The 23,222-nt window shown below is 42.6% G+C and overlaps 1 protein-coding gene across 1 annotated transcript in view; it reads right to left on the reverse strand.

Annotated features, from left to right (window-relative positions):
• Nucleotides 1-1,112: 1,112 nt before the first annotated feature.
• Nucleotides 1,113-23,222, reverse strand: part of LOC136568514 (zinc finger SWIM domain-containing protein 6-like) — a 281,712-nt gene continuing 259,602 nt past the window's right edge. The window contains exons 13-14 of the mRNA XM_066568521.1: nt 4,932-5,013; nt 1,113-3,663 (exon numbers count right to left, since the gene is read on the reverse strand). Coding sequence (XP_066424618.1) covers nt 2,801-3,663; nt 4,932-5,013 — 945 coding nt within the window. The 3' untranslated portion in view covers nt 1,113-2,800. The remainder of the gene's footprint in view (nt 3,664-4,931; nt 5,014-23,222) is intronic.

Here is a 23,222-nt window from a genome sequence, read left to right on the forward strand (position 1 = left end):
TTCAAATAAGCTTCAGTTTTGCAATCTATATAATCCACAATATCCATAACACTGAATTATTTGTAAGAGGCAAAAAAAGCCCCAACACCCACACAAATCCTTTTACAGAATGGAGCATCTTTCTCATTGCTTATTGTCTATAGCAGAAAATTATTCTGAGACAAAATAATGAAGCAAACATGTCATGTGAATTCAATACTTGGAAGGCATAGAAGTTACAGAAGCTACAGAATGTTAGTACTACCAGGTCAGGACAACTCAGTTGTTAGCAAGGCTTGGTATAGACTCATATATTTACATGACAAGTTGTACAAAGATTCAGGTCTTTTCCTCATTAATCTTCCAGTGACACAAGTCTCACTGTCAGAATTCATGAGTACATTGGCATCTCTGATAGTTGCTTGCTGCATGCTAATTCTGTTTTCAGATGAAGATACTAAAAAAAGAAAGTGAAGGTGTTCAGATCATGTAGTCAAATATGACATCATATAACATACCTGAGATGATAAAGATCTTGGTAAAGCAGAACACTCCTCTTCAATTTTCAACCATTCTGTATGGCATGCTTCACTAAGGGCTGGAAAACTTACACACATCTTACTGAGCAAAGACTCCAAAAATGCAGAAATGATGTCTGTTAGTTGGTGAGCAAGAACTCCATGCTGGGTGGAGTGAGTTGCACAGTTCAGAATACACAAAATGCTTTAGAAAATCCAAAGAACAGCAAGAACTGTCCTTGTATATATCTGCAGCACATCTTAACTTTCATGGTCACCCAAATAATCCACTGAGTGGAAACATGCTCCCAAACACTCTTCCGTCCCACCAGGGCAATATGTCAAGGCTTATGGTTTGTTGTATGGACCACACATCTTCAATTGCAGGCACCATTTGGTCCTTCTGACACACCAAGTCTTCCTGCATGAGCAAAGGCGCTGTTGTAATTGTGAACACTACTTTTCCTCAGCAGATTTTTGAGGAACAAAACATTTCTTTCTTGGTCATATTGCTTATCACCATAATGCACCAAAGTTGCAAGCTGGGTTTTTAAGATCTATGAACTATTCATAGATAATTTAACTCCAGCAACAGACACCATAAAGGAGACAGAATCAACTTTCAAAAAACTAATTTTAATCAAAACAAAAAAAATTGTTATCAGTAACAAGTTTATAAAACAGTGATTTAGTTACATAAATAAATTGATATCATTGTATCAAATCTTAATTTCAACTTCATGAGCTTGTTTACATGGGTAATGAAGTACAACCTTTTTACCTATTATAATAAATAAAATGGAGAGCATGAAATAGTTTTTCTAAACAAAAATACCTACAAACATACCTCTAGCATGTTCTCTAATGAAGGGAACAAGAGACATTGGACAACTTTTGCACCAAAACAAAAACTGTTTTAAAAAGCACAAGGATGCAGAACCATCAGCTAAAGCAAAGTCACGATACTGTAATCAAAGTTGGTATTTAATAATATCATGAACGGTTTGGTAGCTAGATCTCCAGTTTGGTTAATTTAAAGCATTAAGACAAGGCAAGATAGAAGGTTGCTTTTGTTTGAATGATTCTAGAGAAAATAAAATAATTACAAAAATGAACGGAAAAGTAGAACAGTCATACCTACACAACTTTCTGTCCTGCACAGTCAAAATACCTATGCAGAATATATAATATATATATATATATTTGTGCACAAAGGTTAGCTTATTATTAGCTCACTGCAAAGACGTAATGTATCATGTCAATCATTTTGCATTTTGTGTCCAAAATGATATTTCTTTAAGTTTCCTAGGCTAGGAGGCACAAACCCCAATTCTGGCATACTGTATTCTTAATGCTAAGGCTTGCTGCTCTGGCTGTGTATTTTTTGTTGTCCCTCTTTACTATAGTGCCTGTTACAAGCATGTGTTTAGGTGTGTATACATATACACACACACACACACACACACGTATACATATATAAAACTTCTCCAGTAGGTATCATTCCAACCATGTAATCCAAAAGATGGCTCTCAATAGATGCCCAGCATATAGTTCACCACCTGAGCCAACCCTGAAGCAAGGCGCACTTTAGTCCTTCAGATATTTTTTCTTTAAAACCAAGCTACTGCAGCTTCAAGTACTTTGCATTACATATATTTGAATTTGTTTAATAAATTAATGTTAGATTTTTTCAATATTCAGACATCTACTATAATATATATACAGTACAATAAATGCTCTCATACTTTAAAAAATTTATTTTGACAAATCCCTGAGAATGTATGTTGACAGTCGCTAAGTTTCCACATGCATAAGCATTGTGTGCCATGCTTCTGGATGAAGAGCACTACAAAGCCACATGGTCAGCCTTTTAACTACTAGTATTTCATTTGTTGGTTTGTTTAAATATGTTGAAATATAATAATGAGTTACAAAGGAGCAAAGCTGAATGCATTTGAGGTACTTATCACAGGATGGAGGTGCTTTGTTTGCTTTTTTAAAGCCATTGAAATATGTTTTGTTTTTGAGGCTGTGAACATATACAGAAAGAACAGGAGAGTGATGTGGGCTTTTGCCACTTGACAACATATACTCAGTGTAAACCAAACCTTTTTTTAATCACACAAAACAGAAGAAAGGAAAAAATTTAAACACACAAACTTTCACAACATGACAGTTTAGTTTTCAAACTCAGTATAACTATACACATATAATACCAGTGTGGCTTTGTTTCTTTAAGTTCAAAAAGATACGAAGGCAAGCTCAAGTAATACCAAACCACCTCCTCCCTTCACTCATTTTCATCAACCAAACCGCTCGCGAACCAACATCATCAGTTTCTTTTTGCCTTTATAGATTTGTTTTAGGTTATCAATAAACTGTGTAAACTGTATGTGTCCATCATGAGCCATTAAGAAGGTCTCTCGGGCCTTGCTGAGGAACTCTATAAACTCACTATAGTGTCGTGGGCTGATGTGAGTGAGACGTGAATGAGTTGTATTAATGTAAGCTCCAATCGTGGCATCCAAGAGTTGTCTTAAAGGGGCTTTGTCCAGTGACATGAGCTTACCAGAATTCCTCCTTCCATGGAGTCCCACCATGCCAGGAGTGGTTAAAGTACACCTGCGCAAAATATCTGACAGTACTGTTGCACACTTGACACTTTTGACCACCAGAGGTATTACAGCTGCTAGCTCATTTTTCCCAAGAGAATGGCTGAGTGCACATGCCCAGAGAACATCGTTAATGGCAGGGTGTGTGTCCTGATTGTAACTCAAGTTGAGATGCGTTATGGCCAAAGTGGCCAGCTTATAGGCCCGCATAGGGTAACCACGGTGCTCCATGTATCGTGCTATAGTAAAAAGCTGTGAGTAGCTCATGCTGGTTGTAGCAGCATCTAGAACGATTTGGTAAGCAGTCTCAAAAGCTATGTGATCCTTTTCACAGAGAGTCAGTGCAGAGAGGGCACAGTTTTGAGGATCCTTCATGGCACACTGTAGAGCAAGTGTTCTAGCACTGCTGGCCAGCTTCTCCTGCTGATGACAGTCCAGATGCAGACGGACAATGGTGCTGTTGGACATCACTGTTGTAGCAACAATACTAGTGGCTTCTGTTGGAGTGAAAAGTGTAAACCAGTTTTGCATTATACTGTCCAGTGCATAAACACCTGGGGAGAGAAAGAAAGGATTAGGCACAACTGACAAAACCTAGCAGATATAGATGTTCAGCAAAAGATTATAGTCAAAGTTCTAAGAGGTTGCCAGAACACTGAAAGAGACCAGCTTCAGCAAGAAAAGCTAAACCTGATAACGTCTGCAGAAGGACATTAAAACAAAGGCTAACTGTGTACACTCCGTAGCAATCACTGAAATGCAGATAACAAAAAAGCCTGCAAGATAAGCTTTTATATCCCAGTGAGAAAATTGAACTGTTTTACTTGTTATCTAAGACAAATTGCATAACAAGTTCTGGCTCATTTGGTCTTATCATATCATTCAAAAGCAGCCCTCACACCAAACACTTAAAAGGCAATTTTAACCTCTTTTCTTAATGTGCATCTCACGGTACAGCGCATGCACAAAAGAATATGAAAGCATGCCAAATGTCTCATTTAATAGAACACCGTGGCATTTAATACTAAGCACAACTTTAAAAGATATAAAATTAAAAATCCTAACCTCTACCCTCTCCCAACAAGCTTTTCAGATACATCTTGTATTGAATTGATATGCACTTGAACATAAAGGCTTTAATTAGGGAAATACTCTGAGCAATATTGTAGAAAGGCTTGGATTGTGTTAGTGTTTGCTTTGCTTTCCAGTGCAGGTGAGAGGCCTGCACAATGTCATAGCCACGTGACAAAGAAGCATTACACTCTAATCTTGGATTTACAAAGGGGCTTAAAAAATGAAACCAAGAAAACAAACGTTGAGAACCCCTTCATGAGATCTTGTATGCCACACAGTGGGACGCAACCTCCACATTTCATTCACCTGTTTTTTGGTTCATCTTCCCCACCACTGATAAGACAGTGCTCTCATCAGTCTTTTGGAGCCTTACCCTTCAGAGCAAGCAAAGTTGTAGCATAGTGTAACATCCCATAACCACTACCCCTTTCTCTGCTGCAGCCTCAAACCCAAACCCAACATGGAGGGAAGAAAGGGAAATCTGGGTTATGAATGTCCCTACCTTGAAGGGGAAAGAAGTTACACTGCATTAATCAAGTATTGTCTCACTTGGCCTGTGCCTAGTCTATTACATGCTCAAAAAACCCACTCAGCACTGACATAATTATTGTCTTCTAAAAAAGGGATTTTAAAGAGGAACAGAAGGTGTGAGATATTTGCAGAGCCTGAGTGTTGACAAACAAGATCAAGCCATCTAAGATTAGCTGACAAAAAGGCAGGAGCCCTTGAGAAGCACCTCAGAACATACCTATTTCTGTTGCACATGTTACTAACCACCTCACCATTTCCCGTCGTCTCCAATTCAATGTTGACAGTGTCATCCGCATCACCTGTTGAAACAATACAAAGTACAAATTCATCCTATTGTAAAACCAAGACAATATACCAACAATCAGGGATTTAAGTTACTCAAATACACTGAGGTTCAAAATGGCAGCCTCTTGCCTTCTCTGCTCTGTTACCTCTTTTTAGCTGATATGTCAAAAGACTTGATAAATACTACTCAGCTATCTTAGAAAAGCATACAGAGAGTAATTCCAACTGCAGGTCCTTCTAGGCTAGATGAGAAGCTCTGTTTTATTTGGGGGGGAAGAAAAAAACAAACAAAATCCCCACCATCCCACAAAAAAAGCCCTCCCGTCCCCAACCAACAACAAAGCCCAATTATTCAATTATTCAAATTAAATTATCCTGTGTCTCCTCCCTCTATGTATATAAATCTTTAAAGTGGGAACATGTCAACTCCTGTTGGGCAATCTAACCCATCAGATTTTTTCCCCGTTCTGCATTTTTTGGTCATTGGCTTCAACAATACATACAGGAGTCAGAGTGTACTGTGATTTGACTGGCTGCTTATGCTGCAAAGATACATATATACACACTTCCAGATATATCCCAGTATTCTGGGACACAAATTATATTCTCCTCTTTACTTCCAGTTGAAGGCAGCAACACTGGAATAAACAGACAGGTCCAGTCTATTAATATGCCCTCTGCATCAAGAGGTCTATTGTGAAGTGTGGGAACAGTGCCAGACACCTAGCATCTTAACCAAGATTAGAACAAGCGAATATTAACCCTAAAGGCTCTGATAATTTGTGTGTTTGCTGAGCATGCTGTGAAAAAATTACTTTGGTGGAAGACCACCATATGAGTGTGTAACTTGCTGTGATTGAAAATGATCACATGCATGCAATGCTTGAGACATGTTTTGTGTGTCACAAAACTAGCAGAGGCCCTGAGGACCAATCAGAAGGCAGTTGTTTATCTGTAACAAAATTAAAATAAAATAAAAGGGAGCTTGCATGGGAAAGAGAGACAAGAAGAGAAAAACAACACCTAGAGCAGAGCTCAAAGCTATAACACTGCATCAGTGTTTTCTCATCGCTGCCATCTTGATATTGACATTTTGATTTTTTTATATTTAGATTATTTCTTACACTTAGATTTTTCTTTGCATTTGATGTCATCACCAACAGTGAAGAGCTGTCTGAAGAACAGCCATGAGCAGGTTGAAAGCCTGTGGGTAAGGACCAGAGATCAAGGCAACAAAGAGAACCTTGTGGTTTGTGTCTGCTACAGGCCACCTGATCAAGGGGAGCCTATTGACAAAGCCTTCTTGCTACAGCTACAGGAGACATTGCACTTGCAAGCTCTCATCCTGCTGGAGGACTTCAACCACCCCAACATTTGCTGGGAAAGTAGCATGGCAAGCTGTAGACAATCCAGGAGACTCCAGGTATGCATGGATGACAACTTATTGAGCCAGGTAATAGATAGCCCTACCAAAGAGGATGTGTTACTACATCTGTTGGTCACCAACACAAGTGAGTTAATCAGGGATGTCAAGATTGGAGGCAGCCTGGGCTGCAGTGATCACACATTGGTGGAGTTTGCAGTCCTGAGGGATATGGGTCGGGTAAGGAGCAAAGTTAAGCCCCTGAACTTTGGGAAAGCAAGCTTCTAGCTCTTAAGGGAGATAGTTGGATCCCTTGGAAGACTGCCCTCAGGGACAAGGGAATGGAACAGAACTGACAGATCTGTAAGGAAGTCTTCCATAAAGCACAAGAGCTAACAATTCATAGGATCAAGAAATCAGGCAAAGAAGACAGGAGACTGGTATGTCTGAGTAGTGACCTGCTGATCAAAGTAAAGGGAAAGAAGCAAATGGACAGGCAGTGGAAACCAGGACAGGTATCCTGGGAAGAGTATAGGGATGAAGTTCAGTTGTGTAGGGATGGGGTGAGGAAGGAAAAGGTAAAACTGGAACTGAACCTGAACCTGACAAGGGGTGCAAAGAATAACAGGAAGGGCTTCTACAGGTCTGTGAACCAGGAAAGGAAGGTCAAAGGAGGTATACTCCCCTCGATAAACAGTGCTGGAAAACTGGTAACAACAGATTATGAGGAGGAGGATGAGGTACTCAAAAACTTTTTTTGCTTTAGTCTTCAATACCTCTCAAGTGGATGGACAGCAGGAAAGGGACTGGGGGAGCAAAGTCCCTCCCCCTGTAAGTAAAGATCAGGTTTGTGACCACCTGAGGAACCTGAATGTGCAAAAGTACATGGGACCTGATGAGATGCATCCCAGAGTCTAGAGAAAATTGGCTGATGTAGTTGCCAAGCCACTCTCCATGAAATTTGAAAAGTCATGACAGATGAAGTCCCAGGTGACTGGAAAAAGGGTAACACTGCACCCATCTTTAAAAAGGGTAGAAAAGAGGACCCTGGGAACTACCACTCTGTCAGCCTCACCTCTGTGCCTGGGAAGATCCTGGAACAGATCCTCCTAGAAGCTCTGCTAAGGCACATGGAGGACAGGGAGGTGATTCAAGACAGCCAGCACAGCTTCACCAAGGACAAGTCCTGCCTGACCAACCCAGTGGCCTTCTATGATGGAGTGTCTACATCAGTGGACAAGGAAAGGGCTGCAGATGTCATTTATCTGGACTTCTGTAAAGCCTTTGACACAGTCCCCCACAACATCATTCTCTCTAAATTGGAGAGACAGATTTGATGGGTGGACTGTTTGATGGATAAAAAAGTGATTGGACAGTCACATCCAGAGGATAGTGGTCAACAGTTCAGAGTCCCAATGGACACTGGTGACAACAGGTGTCCCTCCAAGGATCTGTACTGCAACCAGTGTTAATTAAAATCTTCTATATTGACATAGACAAAGGGATCAAATGCACCCTGAGCAAATTTTCAGATGACACCAAACTAATGGTGCAGTTGACACACCTGAGGGACGGGATCCAATGACTTATCTCTCTGGACAAGGAGTACCTGCAAAGAAGTTCTCTCATAAAGCCAGCAGATTCATAAAAAAAGGACCATAAGCTCTTATTGCTATACCCGTATTTTATATCACTTGTAGTCATTGCCTGGGCAATCACCAACTGTATGAAGTTTAAAAAAGGCAACTGCCAGATTCTGCACCTGAGACGAGGCAACCCTGGATATATGGATAGACTGGGGAACAAGAGGCTGGAGACCAGCACTGTGGAAAGGGACCTGGGGATCCTGGTTGATGGCAAGTTGAATGAGTCAGCAGTGTGTCCTGTCAGCCAGGAGGTCCAACTGGGATGTCGTGGGTTGATGCTGGCCGGATGCCAGGCACCCACCAAAGCCACTCACTCACTCCCCTCTGCAGCTGGACAGGGGAGAGAAAGTTTAATAAAGGGTTCATGGGTTGAGATAAGGACCAGGAGAGAGCGCTCATCAAATGCCATCATGGACAAAACAGGCTCAACGTAGAGATATGCATTGAATTTATCACACTAACAAAATCAGAGCAGGATAATGAGAAGTTAAATAAAACCTTAAAAGTACCTTTCCCACAACCCTCCCTCTTTCAATCTCTGCCTCCTACCCCAACTGTAGCATTAATCCAGTTATAATAAGCGGCCCAGCTCAGCTCCATGAACCAGCCTCTGGGCTGACTGACAGAAGCTGACAGAGCCAATGGGAGCTCTCCTAAAATACAAGCATTTGACTGGTTAAGAGTCTGTGGGGCGTAGAGTTTAGACCAATGTCTGTGAAGCACCAGGAGTTCTGAATTGTCTATAAAAGGGTGTCGGAGACAATAAACGAGGCTGTTTGTCTGAGGAAACACACATGAGTCTGTCTTCTGTCTCAAGCATAGGAATTATGTCACAGACATATTTTATGAAAAATCCTTCTGACAGGATCTTTTCTCCTGAGAAGCTGAGAAGCTTCAGCTTCTCCATGTTTTGCTGCTTTGGAATGTGATTTGGAGAATTGTTTACCCAGCATGTGAAATTGTTTTTACTTGATGACCAATGACAGCCACCTGTGTTGAGGCTGTGAGCAGTCACAAGACTTTATTATCATTCCTTTCTATTCCTTGCTAGCCTTCTGATGAAATCCTTTCTTCTATTCTTTTAGTATAGTTTTAATATATCATTTTCTTTTAATATAATATCTATAATAAAATAATAAATCAGCCTTCTGAAACATGAAGTCAAGATTCTCATCTCTTCCCTCATCCTGGGACCCCTGCAAACACCACCACAGAACTTCACATCACAAGTGGTGCCACCATGTGAGGACTGAACAGTCCAAGGACCTGTGGAATTGCCAGAGAGACAGAGCGAAAAGCTGAAAAAGAAAGAGGCTGAAAAGAGCCCGAAAATAGGCAGCAAAGGCTGCAGGAGCTAACTCTGCGACAAAGGTTGTGGAAAATCACAGCCAAAGGGCTGTGATGAAGAGAAACCAGAAAAAGCTGGAAAAGGAAGAGGCTTGAAAGAGCCCAGAAGCCACAGCAAAGGCTGTTGGGATTAAGCTTTGCAACAGGTTGCAGAAAATTGTGAAAAATGCATGTATTTTATGATTGGCTTTTCACAAATATTAAAATGAATATTATATGTGTTGTGTTAGAAAGTAATGCTGTATTAATTCTCTTAAGTACTGTGTTAAATATAGTTTTAGGTTATAAAAATTGTTAAAATAGAAACGATGCTATATAGGATACTCTTTTTAAAAAGAAAGGACTCACAGCGAGATAGCAGCCACAGGACACCTAAGGACACCTAAATCTTTCAGAGAAGAAGAATTTATGGCCCTCTTATCAGAAGAAACAAACTTCTTCCCGCCTCGAAGGCGCTGTTAGGATTTGGAGGAAGAAGTTGACGATGACCAGACAGAAACCTGTATTTGAATGGAATTTATGCATCATGTATGAAGTGTATGAATATGCAACAGGCTATTGTTTTTAAGAGTTAATCCTTTGTTAATGGGTGTCCTTTTTCGGGCTGGTGCTGCCCAGAAAAAGGTACCCGGGCGTCCGTAACTCTTTGTCTTTATTGTCTCATATTGTCCTAATTCAGTTTGTCCAAATTATTATTACTCTAATTGTATTACTATTTTTATAACCATTTTATTACTATTAAACTTTTAAAAATTTTGAAAACAGGTGATTGGCGTTTTTAACAAAATCACAGCCAAAGGGCTGTGTGGAAAGGAAACCGGAGAAGTTGAAAATAGAAGAAAAACCCCACCGGAGACCATGGGCGCTTGGTTTTCAACATCAGAAAACCCCATGGCACAGTTATGGAAATTTTTTTTTAAGGAATGGGACATAGACTATGATGAAGAAGCGTTATTTAGATTAATTACATGGGCAAAAACCCACAGGTTTGACACAACAAAAGAAATGCTTTTGACCTTAATACCTGAGAACAAACTGGCCATTGTATATTAAAGGCAGTCTCGAAGGGGGAGGAAAACACAGTAAGAGTTATAAAACCACGGAGGCTTGTTTTGGATTTAATAAGACTATTAAATACTGAACTGTATGGGGAGGACAACACACTGGAGGAGTTTTCAGGGGAGATGGACACCTTACTAAGCCCCCAAAGCACGTGGCAGGCCACAATGGCCAGCAATGCCGCCCCACGTAGCCGAGCTGCACTGAATTACCCCCCCACATTGGTATTGTCCCCGGGAGAACCATCCCTCACAGCTCCCCAGCACAAAGCGGCCCCACCGCGCAGGGAGATGGGGGGGCCCAGCGGGGTCCCAGGGACACCGAGGTGCCCTGTGCTGGCACCCCGAAAATGTCACACAGTGCCTACCATGCACAGATGCTGTAGTAGCTCGGATGGCGCCGCCATTTCATCTGGGCAGCCAGTGAGCATGACGCAGCTCCAGCTCCATGCTGTCCCCGGGAAGCCCCCGTCATTGGGGCTGACCATGCCCCTCATCAACATGGAAACACCCGAACTGCCCCTGCCCGGAGCTAGTTGGCTGAGCCCCCAAACCGTGCCCACAGCCCCGCCTCTGCAAACCACGCCTGCCTGCCACTGCATCATGGGGATGTAACCGGAGATGACGTTGCTACAAATGCCCGGATGTTGTCACTACGTCACACCTGGAAGCACTCCGGAACCAGGAAGCTCCAACACCATGATATAGAGCCCTGTTTCCTGCACCAGCTCTGGACATGCAGCTGTCACTGTCGCAGCATCATGGCATCTACAATCAAGGTCCCAACAAGCTGACAAAGTCCCTATAACCCTGCTGACGCCAGCTCCAGCCCCTTCGATGTTCCGAGCAGGAAACATTCCTACCCAAGACCCGGTAATTTTCTGGACAGAGGTAAAACAAAAGGCTATAGAATGTGGAGATATAGAAGGGGCTGAACTAATTTTGGTACCCATGTGTTCATCATCATCAGAGAATTGGCAACCGAGTGGGGGAATGATTGCAGCATTCCCAGTGATGCGAGGTAATGGGACAACACCCAACAAATATGTTCCCTTTAATTGGCAAATCGTCTCAGAGCTATGCCAGCTAGCTGCTAAACATGGGCTAGGGTCACCTGCTGTTGCAAATATGCTTAGATTTATAACTGCTAGTTAGTTAACCCCATATGATATGAAGCAGATTGTGAAATTACTCTGCACTCCAGTACAATATATGATGTTTGAATCAAGCTGGAAATCTTATGCAGAAGATCAGGGACTAAAAACTCAAGAGCTTCACAGTAGGATCCATGTTTTGGGGCAGGGATCTCTCAACTTATGGGACTGTCCCCCATGGAAGACCCACAAACCCAAGCACATTTGAACCGCTTTATTCTAGTCCAAGCAAAGGATTTAGCAATGCAAGCTTTAACAAAAATTACAAATATGTCTGTACCCACCCAAAGCTATTCAAGTATAAGGCAAAAACCTGACTAATTGTATATGCAGTTCATAGAACATTTGAAAGATGCTATGGAAAAACAGATATCTAACAGCAAAGCAAGGAGCCAATTAATACTGCAGCTAGCACGAGATTACGCAAACGTGGACTTTAGAAAGGTTATAGATGCAGTACCTAAACAGAATCCATCCCTAGAGGATATGATAAATGCATGTGCTAAGGTTAAGACTGGATCTCATAACATGGATATGCTAGCTAATACGATTACAGCTACTGTTAAACTCCCTATTGCTACAGATGTGGACAAGGTCACGTGAGAGCAAACTGTCCACAATAGTCCACACCACAAGGGACATTTCAAGGACAGAGGGGTATGAATGCAAACTGTAAACTATGTGGGAGAGTTGGACTTGTAAAAAAAGAATGCTGGTCCAAATTTCATGTTAATGGTCAATTTCTCAAGGACCAGGGAAACGGAAGACCAAGCGTGACAGGGAAACGCTCGACGACACAAGCATTTTCCCACCCTCCAGTACAAGCCTGTGTGACCTGCTCACAGCCAGGACAAGAGGGACAACTAGAATGGATGTATCCACCTCAGTCCCAATAACCATAAATTCACTACAGGTACATGAAATCTCTCTTAAGGCCCAGAGGCCCATAGGGAAAGGCATGAGTGCTCTCCTTATAGGGAGATCCAGTGCCATGCTACAAGGCATCAATGTGCACCTGAGTGTCATAGATGCCAATTTTACAGGACAAATAAAAGCCATGGTATCAACACCCGTTCCACCCATAACAATCCCTGCAGAAACCAGAATGGCACAGCTCATTCCTTTTAAGTCTTATATCCCCAAAGCAGATTCTAAGGAGCAAGGAGACCAAGGCTTCGGATCAACAGGACAGTCCCAGGTGAACTGGACTCAGGTCATAGGAGATCAAAGACCTAACATGGATTGTACTGTTACAATGCCCAAGGCAAAGCCTCCACAGATAAAGGTCAGTGGGATGATTTACACAGGGGCAGATGTCACCATCATCTCTACTAATATATGGCCTACATCATGGCCTACTACACCTGCGGGATCTGCCATTGCTGGCCTCGGAGGGACCACAAAGAGCTGCTTGAGCAGCAATCCTGTGTTGATCAAAAATCCTGAGGGCCAAACAGCTACAATCTGACCTTACATTACTGCTGCACCACTGAACCTATGGGGGAGGGATGTTTTGTCTGCATGGGGAGTTCAGGTGGGGACAGATTTTTAACAGGGGCCACTGTGTTAAAGGGTTTAAGGTGTCCCACACCAGCTCTGAAATGGCTTACTACTCAACCTGTGTGGCCGCCGCAGTGGCCCCTTGAAGAAGAAAAACTAGACGCCCTAAATTCATTAGTACAAGAACAACTAGCACAAGGACACATAGAATTGTCTATGAGCCCCTGGAACACCCCTGTATTTGTTGTAAAAAAAAAATCTGGTAAATGGAGGCTGCTCCATGACCTAAAAAAAATCAATTCAGTGATGGAAGGCATGGGGTCTTTACAAGCTGCTATGCCTTCTCCCACAATGATACCTGCCTCCTGGGATATCCTGATTGTGGACCTGAAGGACTGCTTTTTCACTATTCCACTACACCCAGACGATATCCCAAAGTTTGCCTTTACGGTGCCCTCCTGTGGGATTCACATTCTCTGAACCTAAGAGAAGCAGTGAGAGAAGCAGAGAAAAGAATGATCAAAACAATTCTTATCTCATTTGCTGCGCCTGTGTTAGTGCCAAAGTAGAATGCAATATGGAGATTTTTTACCCAAAGTGATGGTGTTTTGTTTCCTTGGCCTATCAGGGCCAAGCACGTGTCCAGACTGTCGGTCAGCAGATAGTCACAAGATTTTGTTCAGTTGAGTGCTTGTGCAGTTTCAGTTTAGATGTAGTGCAATATAGTATAATATAGTATAGAATAATATAGTATAATAAAGTAATTAATTAACCTTCTGATATCATGGAGTCAGATGCATCATTCTTCTCTTGTCAGGGGCTCGCTGCTTTTACAATACCCTCCATTAATAACGCTGCACCAGCACAGCATTATCATTCTTGTGTACTTCCACAAGGAATGCGCAACAGTCCCAGTATCTGTCAATGGTACGTTGTGAGACAGAGTGGAAATTTTCCAGAGTAGAAATCCATTTCAGATTTAGGTAAATTAAATCTTGAATTAAGTCTGTAGCTTGCAAACATAGCTGCTTGGTCTGACTGCCTGTTCTCCCAAAATACCTGTGCTCGAAGAAACTGCTTCAGCCAAAGGACAGAGATAAGAGGGGGGCCCCTTGAACTTTGAAACAGATGGAGAGACTGCAGGAGATGGGGCAGGGTGGCCCAGGAGTTCTTTCTGTACTTTCTGATAAAGAAGTATCTGCAAGGGTAACTAGCTGCAAGTGTAACGAGAAATCAGTAACATGAATATGTATGAACCTATTGTGAAATTCCATGCATATGGATTAGTAAGGGAGATAAAAAAAGGATCTGGAGTTCCCAGAGGTACACGTGTCTTTTAAGGGGAGCGATCCCCACATGCATCCAGCGCTGTAATAAACATACTGGCTTTACAACTTTTACAAAGTTGTGGAGGTTTTTTCTTTCGGCAAATCAGTTGCACAGGCACTCTCATCTGTGAGAGAACAGTTTCCAGGGGCATACTGCTATCACTACATGGATGACATTCTGATTGTAACCCAAACAAAAAGGGAACTCTTGCAGATTCAGCCAAACCTGCTGCAAGCATTAAAGTCATTTGGGCTGCAGGTAGCACCAGAGAAGGTGCAAAAGCAAGCACCCTGGAAATATTTAGGACTCAAAATAATGAACCAAACAATACAGCCACAAGCAATCCAATTTTCCACCAAAATTGAGACTTTAAATGATGCACAGAAACTTTTGGGGATTGTAAACTGGGTCAGGTCATACTTAGGGATAACCAATTCTCAATTAGCACCCTTTTTCAACCTCCCGAGAGGGGATCCTGAATTTACTTATTTACTTCCTCCAGAAAACTAACCCCAGAGGCAAAAGCTGCTCTTGAAACAGTACAGCAAGCTATCACAAAGAGACAGGTCCACCAGATATGCCCTGAGGTGTGTATCACTGTATTCATTATCATTGTTGACTCTCATATTACTGTTATTATTGGACAGTGGAATACACACTGGACTGACCCTTTGCACATCCTAGAGTGGGTATTCTTACTTCACCGACCAAAAAAGACTGCACCTACCGTCTCTGAGCTAACAGCACAGTTAATCATCAAATGTCATCACAGGTGCCTGCAATTAAATGCAAAAGATCCTTCCTAAATAATTATTCCTACAAGTCAAGAGGAATTTGAATGGAGTCTTGCTAACTGTACAGCCTTGCAATGTGCTTTACAAAATTTTACCAGTCAAATCACTTACCACTTGCTGAGCCATAGATTGCTAAAGCTAAGCAGTGAAACCACGCTATCTCTAAAGCCCTTAAATAGCCAAACACCTCTAAAGGGTGTTACGGTTTTTACTGATGGCTCTGGGAAAACAGGAAAAGCCACTGTGACATGGAAAGAGGAAGGCGAGTGGCAAACGCTGAAGGGACATGAGAATGGATCACCCCAATTAGTAGAGCTATGTGCTGTAGCTATAGCTTTCCAACATTTTCCTCACACTCCTCTAAATGTTGTAGCAGACTCTGCATATGTGGCTGACATCACACAAAAAATTAGACCGAACAATACTAAAAGAAATTAATAATGTACAACTGTTTAACTTACTCAAAACTCTATGCCTCACCATTCAATCCAGGATTTGCCCATATTACATCCTACACATCAGAAGCCACACAAATTTACCAGGTTTTATCACAGAGGGAAATGCCAGAGCAAATATGCTAGCTAGCCCTGCTTGGATGGCACCAGAACCAGATACACTGGCACAAGCAAAGGCATCACATGATTTTTTCCACCAAGGTGTTCAAGCCTTACAGTAGCAATTTCAGCTGTCAAATACAGAGGCTTATAATATTGTTAGCACCTGTGCTGACTGCCAAGGCTATGCTGCACCACTGCAGATGGGGGCAAACCCTCGTGGACTGCGTGCTTTGCAAATCTGGCAAACTGATGTCACACACATCCCTGAATTTGGCCATTTAAAATATGTGCATGTCTCAATTTATACCTTTTCATTAGCAATGTGGGCTACAGTACACACAGGAGAAAAGGGTCAGGATGCCATCGCACACTGGCGGTCAGCTTTTGCAGTTCTGGGCATCACTCACACTATCAAAACTGACAATGGGCCAGCATACATCTCTCAGAAAACTAGACAATTCCTACAGCCTTGGGGTGTATCACACCAAACCTGTATCCCCCATTCAGCAACTGGACAAGCCATAGTGGAAAGAGCACATGGTACCTTAAAGGGTACTCAATAAACAAAAGGGAGGTATGTGTGGTGAGACCCCACAGAGCAGAATAACTAAAGCCATATACACACTACATCATTTAACAGTATTGGAAAGATCCCAGAACCCAGTTATACTGAACCATTTCCCATCACTACAATCGTCTAGTGATATCCAGATGCCTAAACCCAAGGTAATGGTGAAAGACCTCCTCACCAATACATGGGGAGGTCCCTGGGCCCTTATTACTTGGGGACGGGGATATGCGTGCGTTTCAACAGACAGTGGGACACTGGATACCTGCCAGGTGCATCCGGCCTGCCCTGCGTCCTGCTCAGAATCATAGCACCAGCCCGATGTCCCTCCAACAGACATTACAGAGCCATGAAACCAGAACAATAAGTAACTACCTCATAGGAATCTGGGACTTTTGAAATAACAGTTCATATAAGGACTCTGTTCATTTATGAATTGCCTTATCTGTTAAGCTTGTACCAAAGATGAATGTTTCTAGGTTTTCTAATTTCAGTTGAGAATTAAGATATAACTTACAGCTTTGTTTACAGACTGTTTTCTGTTTACAAATTTTTTTCTCTAGTAGCTAGACTTTCTTCATCAGTTTTAGGAGTTAAGTAGCTTGTTGTTGTTAAAATAAGCTATGATTTGTAACCTAAACATTAAGAAATTCCTACCTACAGACTCTAAACCAATATACTGCACCTTCACTAATATATGTCATGCAAATTAAAATCATGCTGTTTCTGTCACCCTGTTTGCTAGGGACTCCTACAAATAGATGACAAAGAACAGATCTCAATTTTTAGTAAAGAAACAGGGTGAGATGTAGCATTAGCATTAATCCAGTTATAATAAGCAGCCCAGCTCAGCTCCATGAACCAGCCTCTGGGCTGACTGACAGAAGCTGACAGAGCCAATGGGAGCTCTCCTAAAATACAAGCATTTGACTGGGTAAGAGTCTGTGGGGTGTGGAGTTTAGAGCAATGTCTGTGAAGCATCAGGAGTTTTGAATTGTCTATAAAAGGGTGTCGGAGACAATAAACGAGGCTGTTTGTCTGAGGAAACACACATGAGTCTGTCTTATGTCTCAAGCATAGGAACTCCAGGTCACACCCAGCAGCACAAGGGGACAGGTGTTATAGATACATATTATAATATTGGCTTTTTGCAAATATTAAAATGGATTTTATATGTGTAATGTTAAAGTAACTTTGTTATAAAGATATAGTTTTTATTTCTGTTGTTAATTAAGCTTGGAAATAGTAGTGAAATAGCTGATATAAGTATGCTTGTGTTAAAATGCTTGCTTGGATGGGATAACATCCAATGAACATATGAAGAAGACACTGTAGATATGCCAACTATCAGCACTCACCACCTGAAGACAGTGTGGACCAAGGCCCAAAAACTGGAAGTGATAAGAATGGACTAAAACCACAACCAAGGAATATGCATGCTATAAAAAGGTGGACTCAAGAAGGAGATATGCTAAACAATTCTTGGAACATGTAAACTAGTTTGGGGAAAAGTTTACTATGAATAAGGGTCTATGAATGTGCAACAGGCTGATGTAATGGAAAAGGTATTTAAGGGGTATCTCCGAAGATAACAGTGTGCTCTTGGCTGAGTGTGGCTGTAATAACCTTTGCTCTATGGTCCTTGTCTCCTATTGTCCTTTATTAAACTTTTTAAATTTTCACAGGAGAGTGAATGTGTTTTTCACGCAGGGAATGGGGGTTATGGTCAGTTCATCACCCATATCCTCTCCTGCTGCTCAGGGAGAGGAGTTGTTCCCCTGCTGCACCATGGGGTCCCTCCCACAGGAGACAGTTCTTGGTGAATTTCTGATGTGAGTCCATCCCACAGGCAAGAGTCCCCCCCAAACTGCTGCAGTGTGGGTCACTCTTCCACAGGGTGCAGCCCTTCAAGGACGGGCTGCAGTCCTTCAAGGACAGGCTGCTCCAGCATGGGAGCAGGGCCCCTTTCTCCATGGGTCTCCCTCAGGGTCACAGCCTCCTCTCAGGCATTTACCTGTTCTGGCATGGGGCTCCTGCATGGGTTGCGGGTGGATCTCTGCATCCCCGTGGTTCTCCATGGGCTGCAGGAGGACAGCCTGCTTCACCGTGTTCTTTACCACAGGCTGCAGAGGAATCCCAGCTCTGAGGCCTGGAGCACCTCGTCCCCCTCCTTCTTCACTGACCTTGGTGCCTACAGAGTTGTTCTTCTCACATGTTCTCACTCCCTTCTTCTCTGACTGAAATTGCAACTGCACCACAATTTTTTTTTCTTTCTTCTTAAATCTGTTATCACAGAGGCATTACCACCATTTCTAATTGGCCCAGGCTTGACCTGTGGCACATCCATCTTTGGAGTGACCAGGGACTGGCTCTGCTGGACATGAAAGAAGCTTTTAGCAGCTTCTCACAAAAGCCACCCCTGTAGCCCTGACCGCCTACCAGTACCAAAACCAGGCCATGCAAAACCAATACACTGGACTTCCTGTATGAATGCACACACAAATTGAAGGCTAACACTCTTCCATTGTCCAAGAAGAATTTTCAGCTTTCCCTGGTGAGAGAGTGGACTGTTAATGGTTAATGGCTCAAACAATCAGCAGGATGCTTTGCTGATGATGAGCACAGTAACCAATTAGTTGCAGAGGGTGTGCACCTCAGTCTACAAGATGGTATGGAACAAGATAAGGGAAGAGGCTGAAAAGAGGCAAATCCTGCCAGGTGGAATAGTGCTTTTTATTATGCCATTGTCCTTATACAAGTGGCTCAGGTGTGAAAATTCCCTTCCAGACAAGCACTGGGACATTCACACAGAACATTCACAAGTAGGCCTGAAGGTATTCATCCCTTCTGAAGGCCCATAATTGACTCAATTATGCTGACCTAAGAGGCAGCTGTAATGTATTAGGTGGTGTCATAAACCATCAAAGACTCCCAAAGTTTCCAGTGATCCACAGCATTACAACATTGTGTGAAACTCCCCACTGAGCCTGAGCATATATTATCCCTATTGGACTTTGTGTTTCTTGGGCTTTCCCCATCCCTGATGGATTGAGACTGCAACCATCACTTCAAACAATGGACATTGCAACTGCAACAAACAGATCTCATCACTGGACTCGGGTGGTGATTTTATACCCTTTTACTCTTATCCTTTCTTTCTCTTTTTTTTCCTTAATACATTTCCATACGTGTTATGCTTTTATATTGCTATATTACAATAGATAACCAAATGACTACAGACCTGCTTCCCATTGCACCCAAATTATTCTAAAATAAACCCTACATATATATATATTTACAAACACCAAGCATTCAGTGTCATTTCACTCTAATCCACCCCAAGGGATCTATTAGCAAGAACCTGGGTTATCCTCGCCTTTTGAAGTGCGTCATAACACGCGTCATAACGCCTCCAAGAAGACTAAATCCAAGAGAAAATAGAGGGTATGGAAAGATGGCTGAAGGTAAAATGAGAGGAAACTGAGAAGTTATATTCACATCCTAACAGAATTTATAATGGTACAGAAATTATAAGGTAAAATGCAGCTGCTACTCCCTGGATGGAATGTGGTTGGCATGCTGAAAACTTATTCCATGATGATTCCCCACACCCACAATCTGCAGCCATAGCACCTGCTAAAGGGGATGGAATGGAAGGCGGAGCAGCGTGGAGACACAGTGGCCAGTCTCTGTAGAAATCCTTGCAGGGAGGGGAACTCCATGGTACTTTGCAGCTGATGAACCCCATAGCACCTGTCACCCAAGGGAGAGATATGTCGTGCTGCTGAGCCAACAACTGTGGTGAAATCATTCTCCTTGGATGAACTTGGTTCCTTATAGCCTAATTATGATATTAACACACACCTCCATTCTAAAGTTACCTCCCTCCAAGGTACGACCACCCCCCACTAGGCATGCACTCTAGATTTTATTGACTATATCTTTAAGACCGAAGTGAGACAATTTTACACCAATCAGTAACAAAGGTATACATTACTAGAGTCACTCAAGCTCTAGCTAAAAATAACAAAGTAGTATAAAAGTAAGTCGAGAATGAGGGAAAAGTTAAGGAAGACTCCATCATAACTACTGGGATCAGTTGATGAGCTGAACCTGTCTTCTCCCCCATAGGGACACTTACTGGTTAAGAACCATATGCTGTATGCACTGAATATTTTATTGAGGATTAGACCTTGTCTCTGTATTGCTTTGAATACATTTTTTGTAGTCAGATACTATAACCAACACTCCTCAAATCTTAACCTGTCACAATTTTATATTAATAAAGTGTTATTCCATAAACTGTTAGTGAGTCCTTCACAGGCATTAGCAGTTGCCAGCAGCAGATAACATACTCAAATAGAGTGGAAGACCTGCTTAGGGGTCTCCCTTATGATGTTAGTGTGTGTCCTTTAATAAGTAATTTAATCCAGCAGGACTGTTCAGTGAAGGATTCCCCTAATGGGACCCTGACAGACTGGACCAGCACAAGCACAAGGGTTTTGACTTTCCAGGGGTGTTGACAGACAAATCAAACACTAAGGGTCGAGGAAATCTCCCCTTTTCATGTGACACAGGGTTATGAACTGAATTTTGCTATTGGTGAAGGAGGAAAAAATAAAAAAAAAAATAAAAAAAAAAGAAAAAAGAAAAAAAGAAAAAAAGAAAAAAAAAAGAAGGTGTGAATGACTACTTCTACATAGAATCATAGAATATCCTGAGTTAGAAAGGACCCACAAGAATCACTGACTCCCACTCCTGGTCCTGGACAGGACAACCCCAAGAATTCCATCATGTGCCTGAGAGTATTGTCCAAATGTTTCTTGAACTCTGCCAGGCTTGGTGCTGTGACCACTTCCCTGGGAAGCCTGTTCCAGTGCCCAGCCTCTGGGTGAAGAATCTTTTTCTAATATCCAACTATGCTGGTTTTGCATCAAGGAAGTGATGTTCTAAGAGAAGCTACTAGCAGTTTACTCCATGTCTGTCAAAAAAAAACCAATCAGTAATTAGCTTTAAGAATTGACAATCTGTTTAACTACCAAGAAAGCTGATACGCTTCTGTGAACACACATGGTAAAACCAAAAATCCTGGGAATTTTCCCTTTTCCAGCCTGAGATCAGGTAATATGGCCGGCCCGGCCCCCTGTCTCAGCCGGCTGGGCACCCCCTGCCACGGGGCCAGGCCCTGTCCCAGGGAGCCCGCTAGGCCCCATCTGCTGCTGAGCAGGGGGAGGGGAGGCCGCGGGGCCATGGCCAGGCCGCACCAAGATTCTACTACCATTGAGATTCACCCGCAACCACTGGGCAGGGGGGAGGAGAAGCCATTGGCCCCCAGACATGCTGCTGTTGTGTTCTAGTCTGGCTGCTGAGATTCTGGCCCTCTCCCAGCACAGCTGATCCTAACACAGCCCTAGCGCAGCCGCTGCAGAAACCTCTATCGTAAAACAGCTCTGGCTGCAAGCTACTGAGCTGGCCAGGGTCACGTGACCATCCGCAGGCCCTGGGCGAGATATTAACTCTTTTGGTGCTTTAATCCTCCCTCAGGTGAGAGAAAAGGACAAAGTGCAGGCACGTAAGAAAACAACATAAAAACACCAAAGTCAATAAAGAAGTCAGGTCCCAGATGGGAGGGATGAGGAGATGCCTTTAGTTTTAGGCTAAAAATCCTCTTATAAAGCTATAGAAAAAGATATAATTGAAACATCAGACTCTTTTTTTCCTATAACACGTTAAAAAGTATAGGGAGATTACTTGTTTAAATTGTATTTAGCAAAGGCCTCCATGCTAAAGTAAACAAATCTTAAAGTAGCTGTGATCCCATGAGAAGTTTGAACAGAGAAAGAGAGAAGAGTGATGAAGACCCTGTGCCCCCAGGGAGGGAAGAAGATGATCTCTGTTCCCAGAGATGAAGATGATTTCAAAGACAGATAATGAGAACCTTTACTCTTAAACAGCTCATCTTTAAACTAGGACCCCATAAGTTAACATAGCCCATAAACACAACTGTAAGAAAAGCTGTAAAAATAAGAAGGACTTCACAATTACAGATTTTCCAGGCGGTTGCTATTCGTGGAAATTAAAAGCCACAAAAGAACTGTTTTCTTGTGGAGAAGTCTCCATAAATTTACTAGAGGGACTCCCCTCCCTAAGTGAACTGCAGAAAGACTATTCTAAAAGTGACTAAATTATTTCTGTACGTTGTTAGTAAGAAAGAAAAGGTTTTAGGGGGGAGGGAAAGTGTTCTAAAAGTTTTATTCTGATTCTTATTAAACTTCCTTTTAGTTACTATTAATAAAGCTTTCTTTATATCCTTTTAAAGTTTTGAGCCTGCTTTGCCTTCCTCCTAATCCTATCTCACAGCAGGAAATGAGTAAGTATATTCTAGTAAGTACACTGGCGTTTGGCCAGCGCTAAACCCACCACACCAACCTAACCCTCCCCTGACACAGCCTCATGCCATTCCCTCAGGTCCTGTCACTGGTCACCACAGCGATCAGTGTCTGCCCCTCCTCTTCCCCTCATGAGGAAGTTGTAGACCGCCATGAGGTCTCCCCTCAGTCTCCTCTTCTCTAGGCTGAACAAGCCAAGCAACCTCAGGCACTCCTCGTATGACTTCCCCTCTTGACCCTTCACCATCTTTGTAGCCCTCCTTTGGATTCTCTCTAATAGCTTTACATCCTTCTTATATTGTGGCATCCAAAACTGCACACAGGACTCGATGTGAGTCTGCACCAGCACAGAGTAGAGCAGGATAATCACCTCCCTTGACTGGCTGGCAATGCTGTGCCTGATGCATCCCAGGTCACAGTTGTCCCTCCTGACTGCCAGGGCACACTGCTGACTCATATTCAACTTGCCATCGACCAGGACCCACAGGTCCTGGTCTCTTATGAGGAGATGCTGCGGA

The sequence above is a fragment of the Molothrus aeneus genome, chromosome W (assembly GCF_037042795.1).
Source record: "Molothrus aeneus isolate 106 chromosome W, BPBGC_Maene_1.0, whole genome shotgun sequence".
NCBI classification, from domain to species: domain Eukaryota; kingdom Metazoa; phylum Chordata; class Aves; order Passeriformes; family Icteridae; genus Molothrus; species Molothrus aeneus.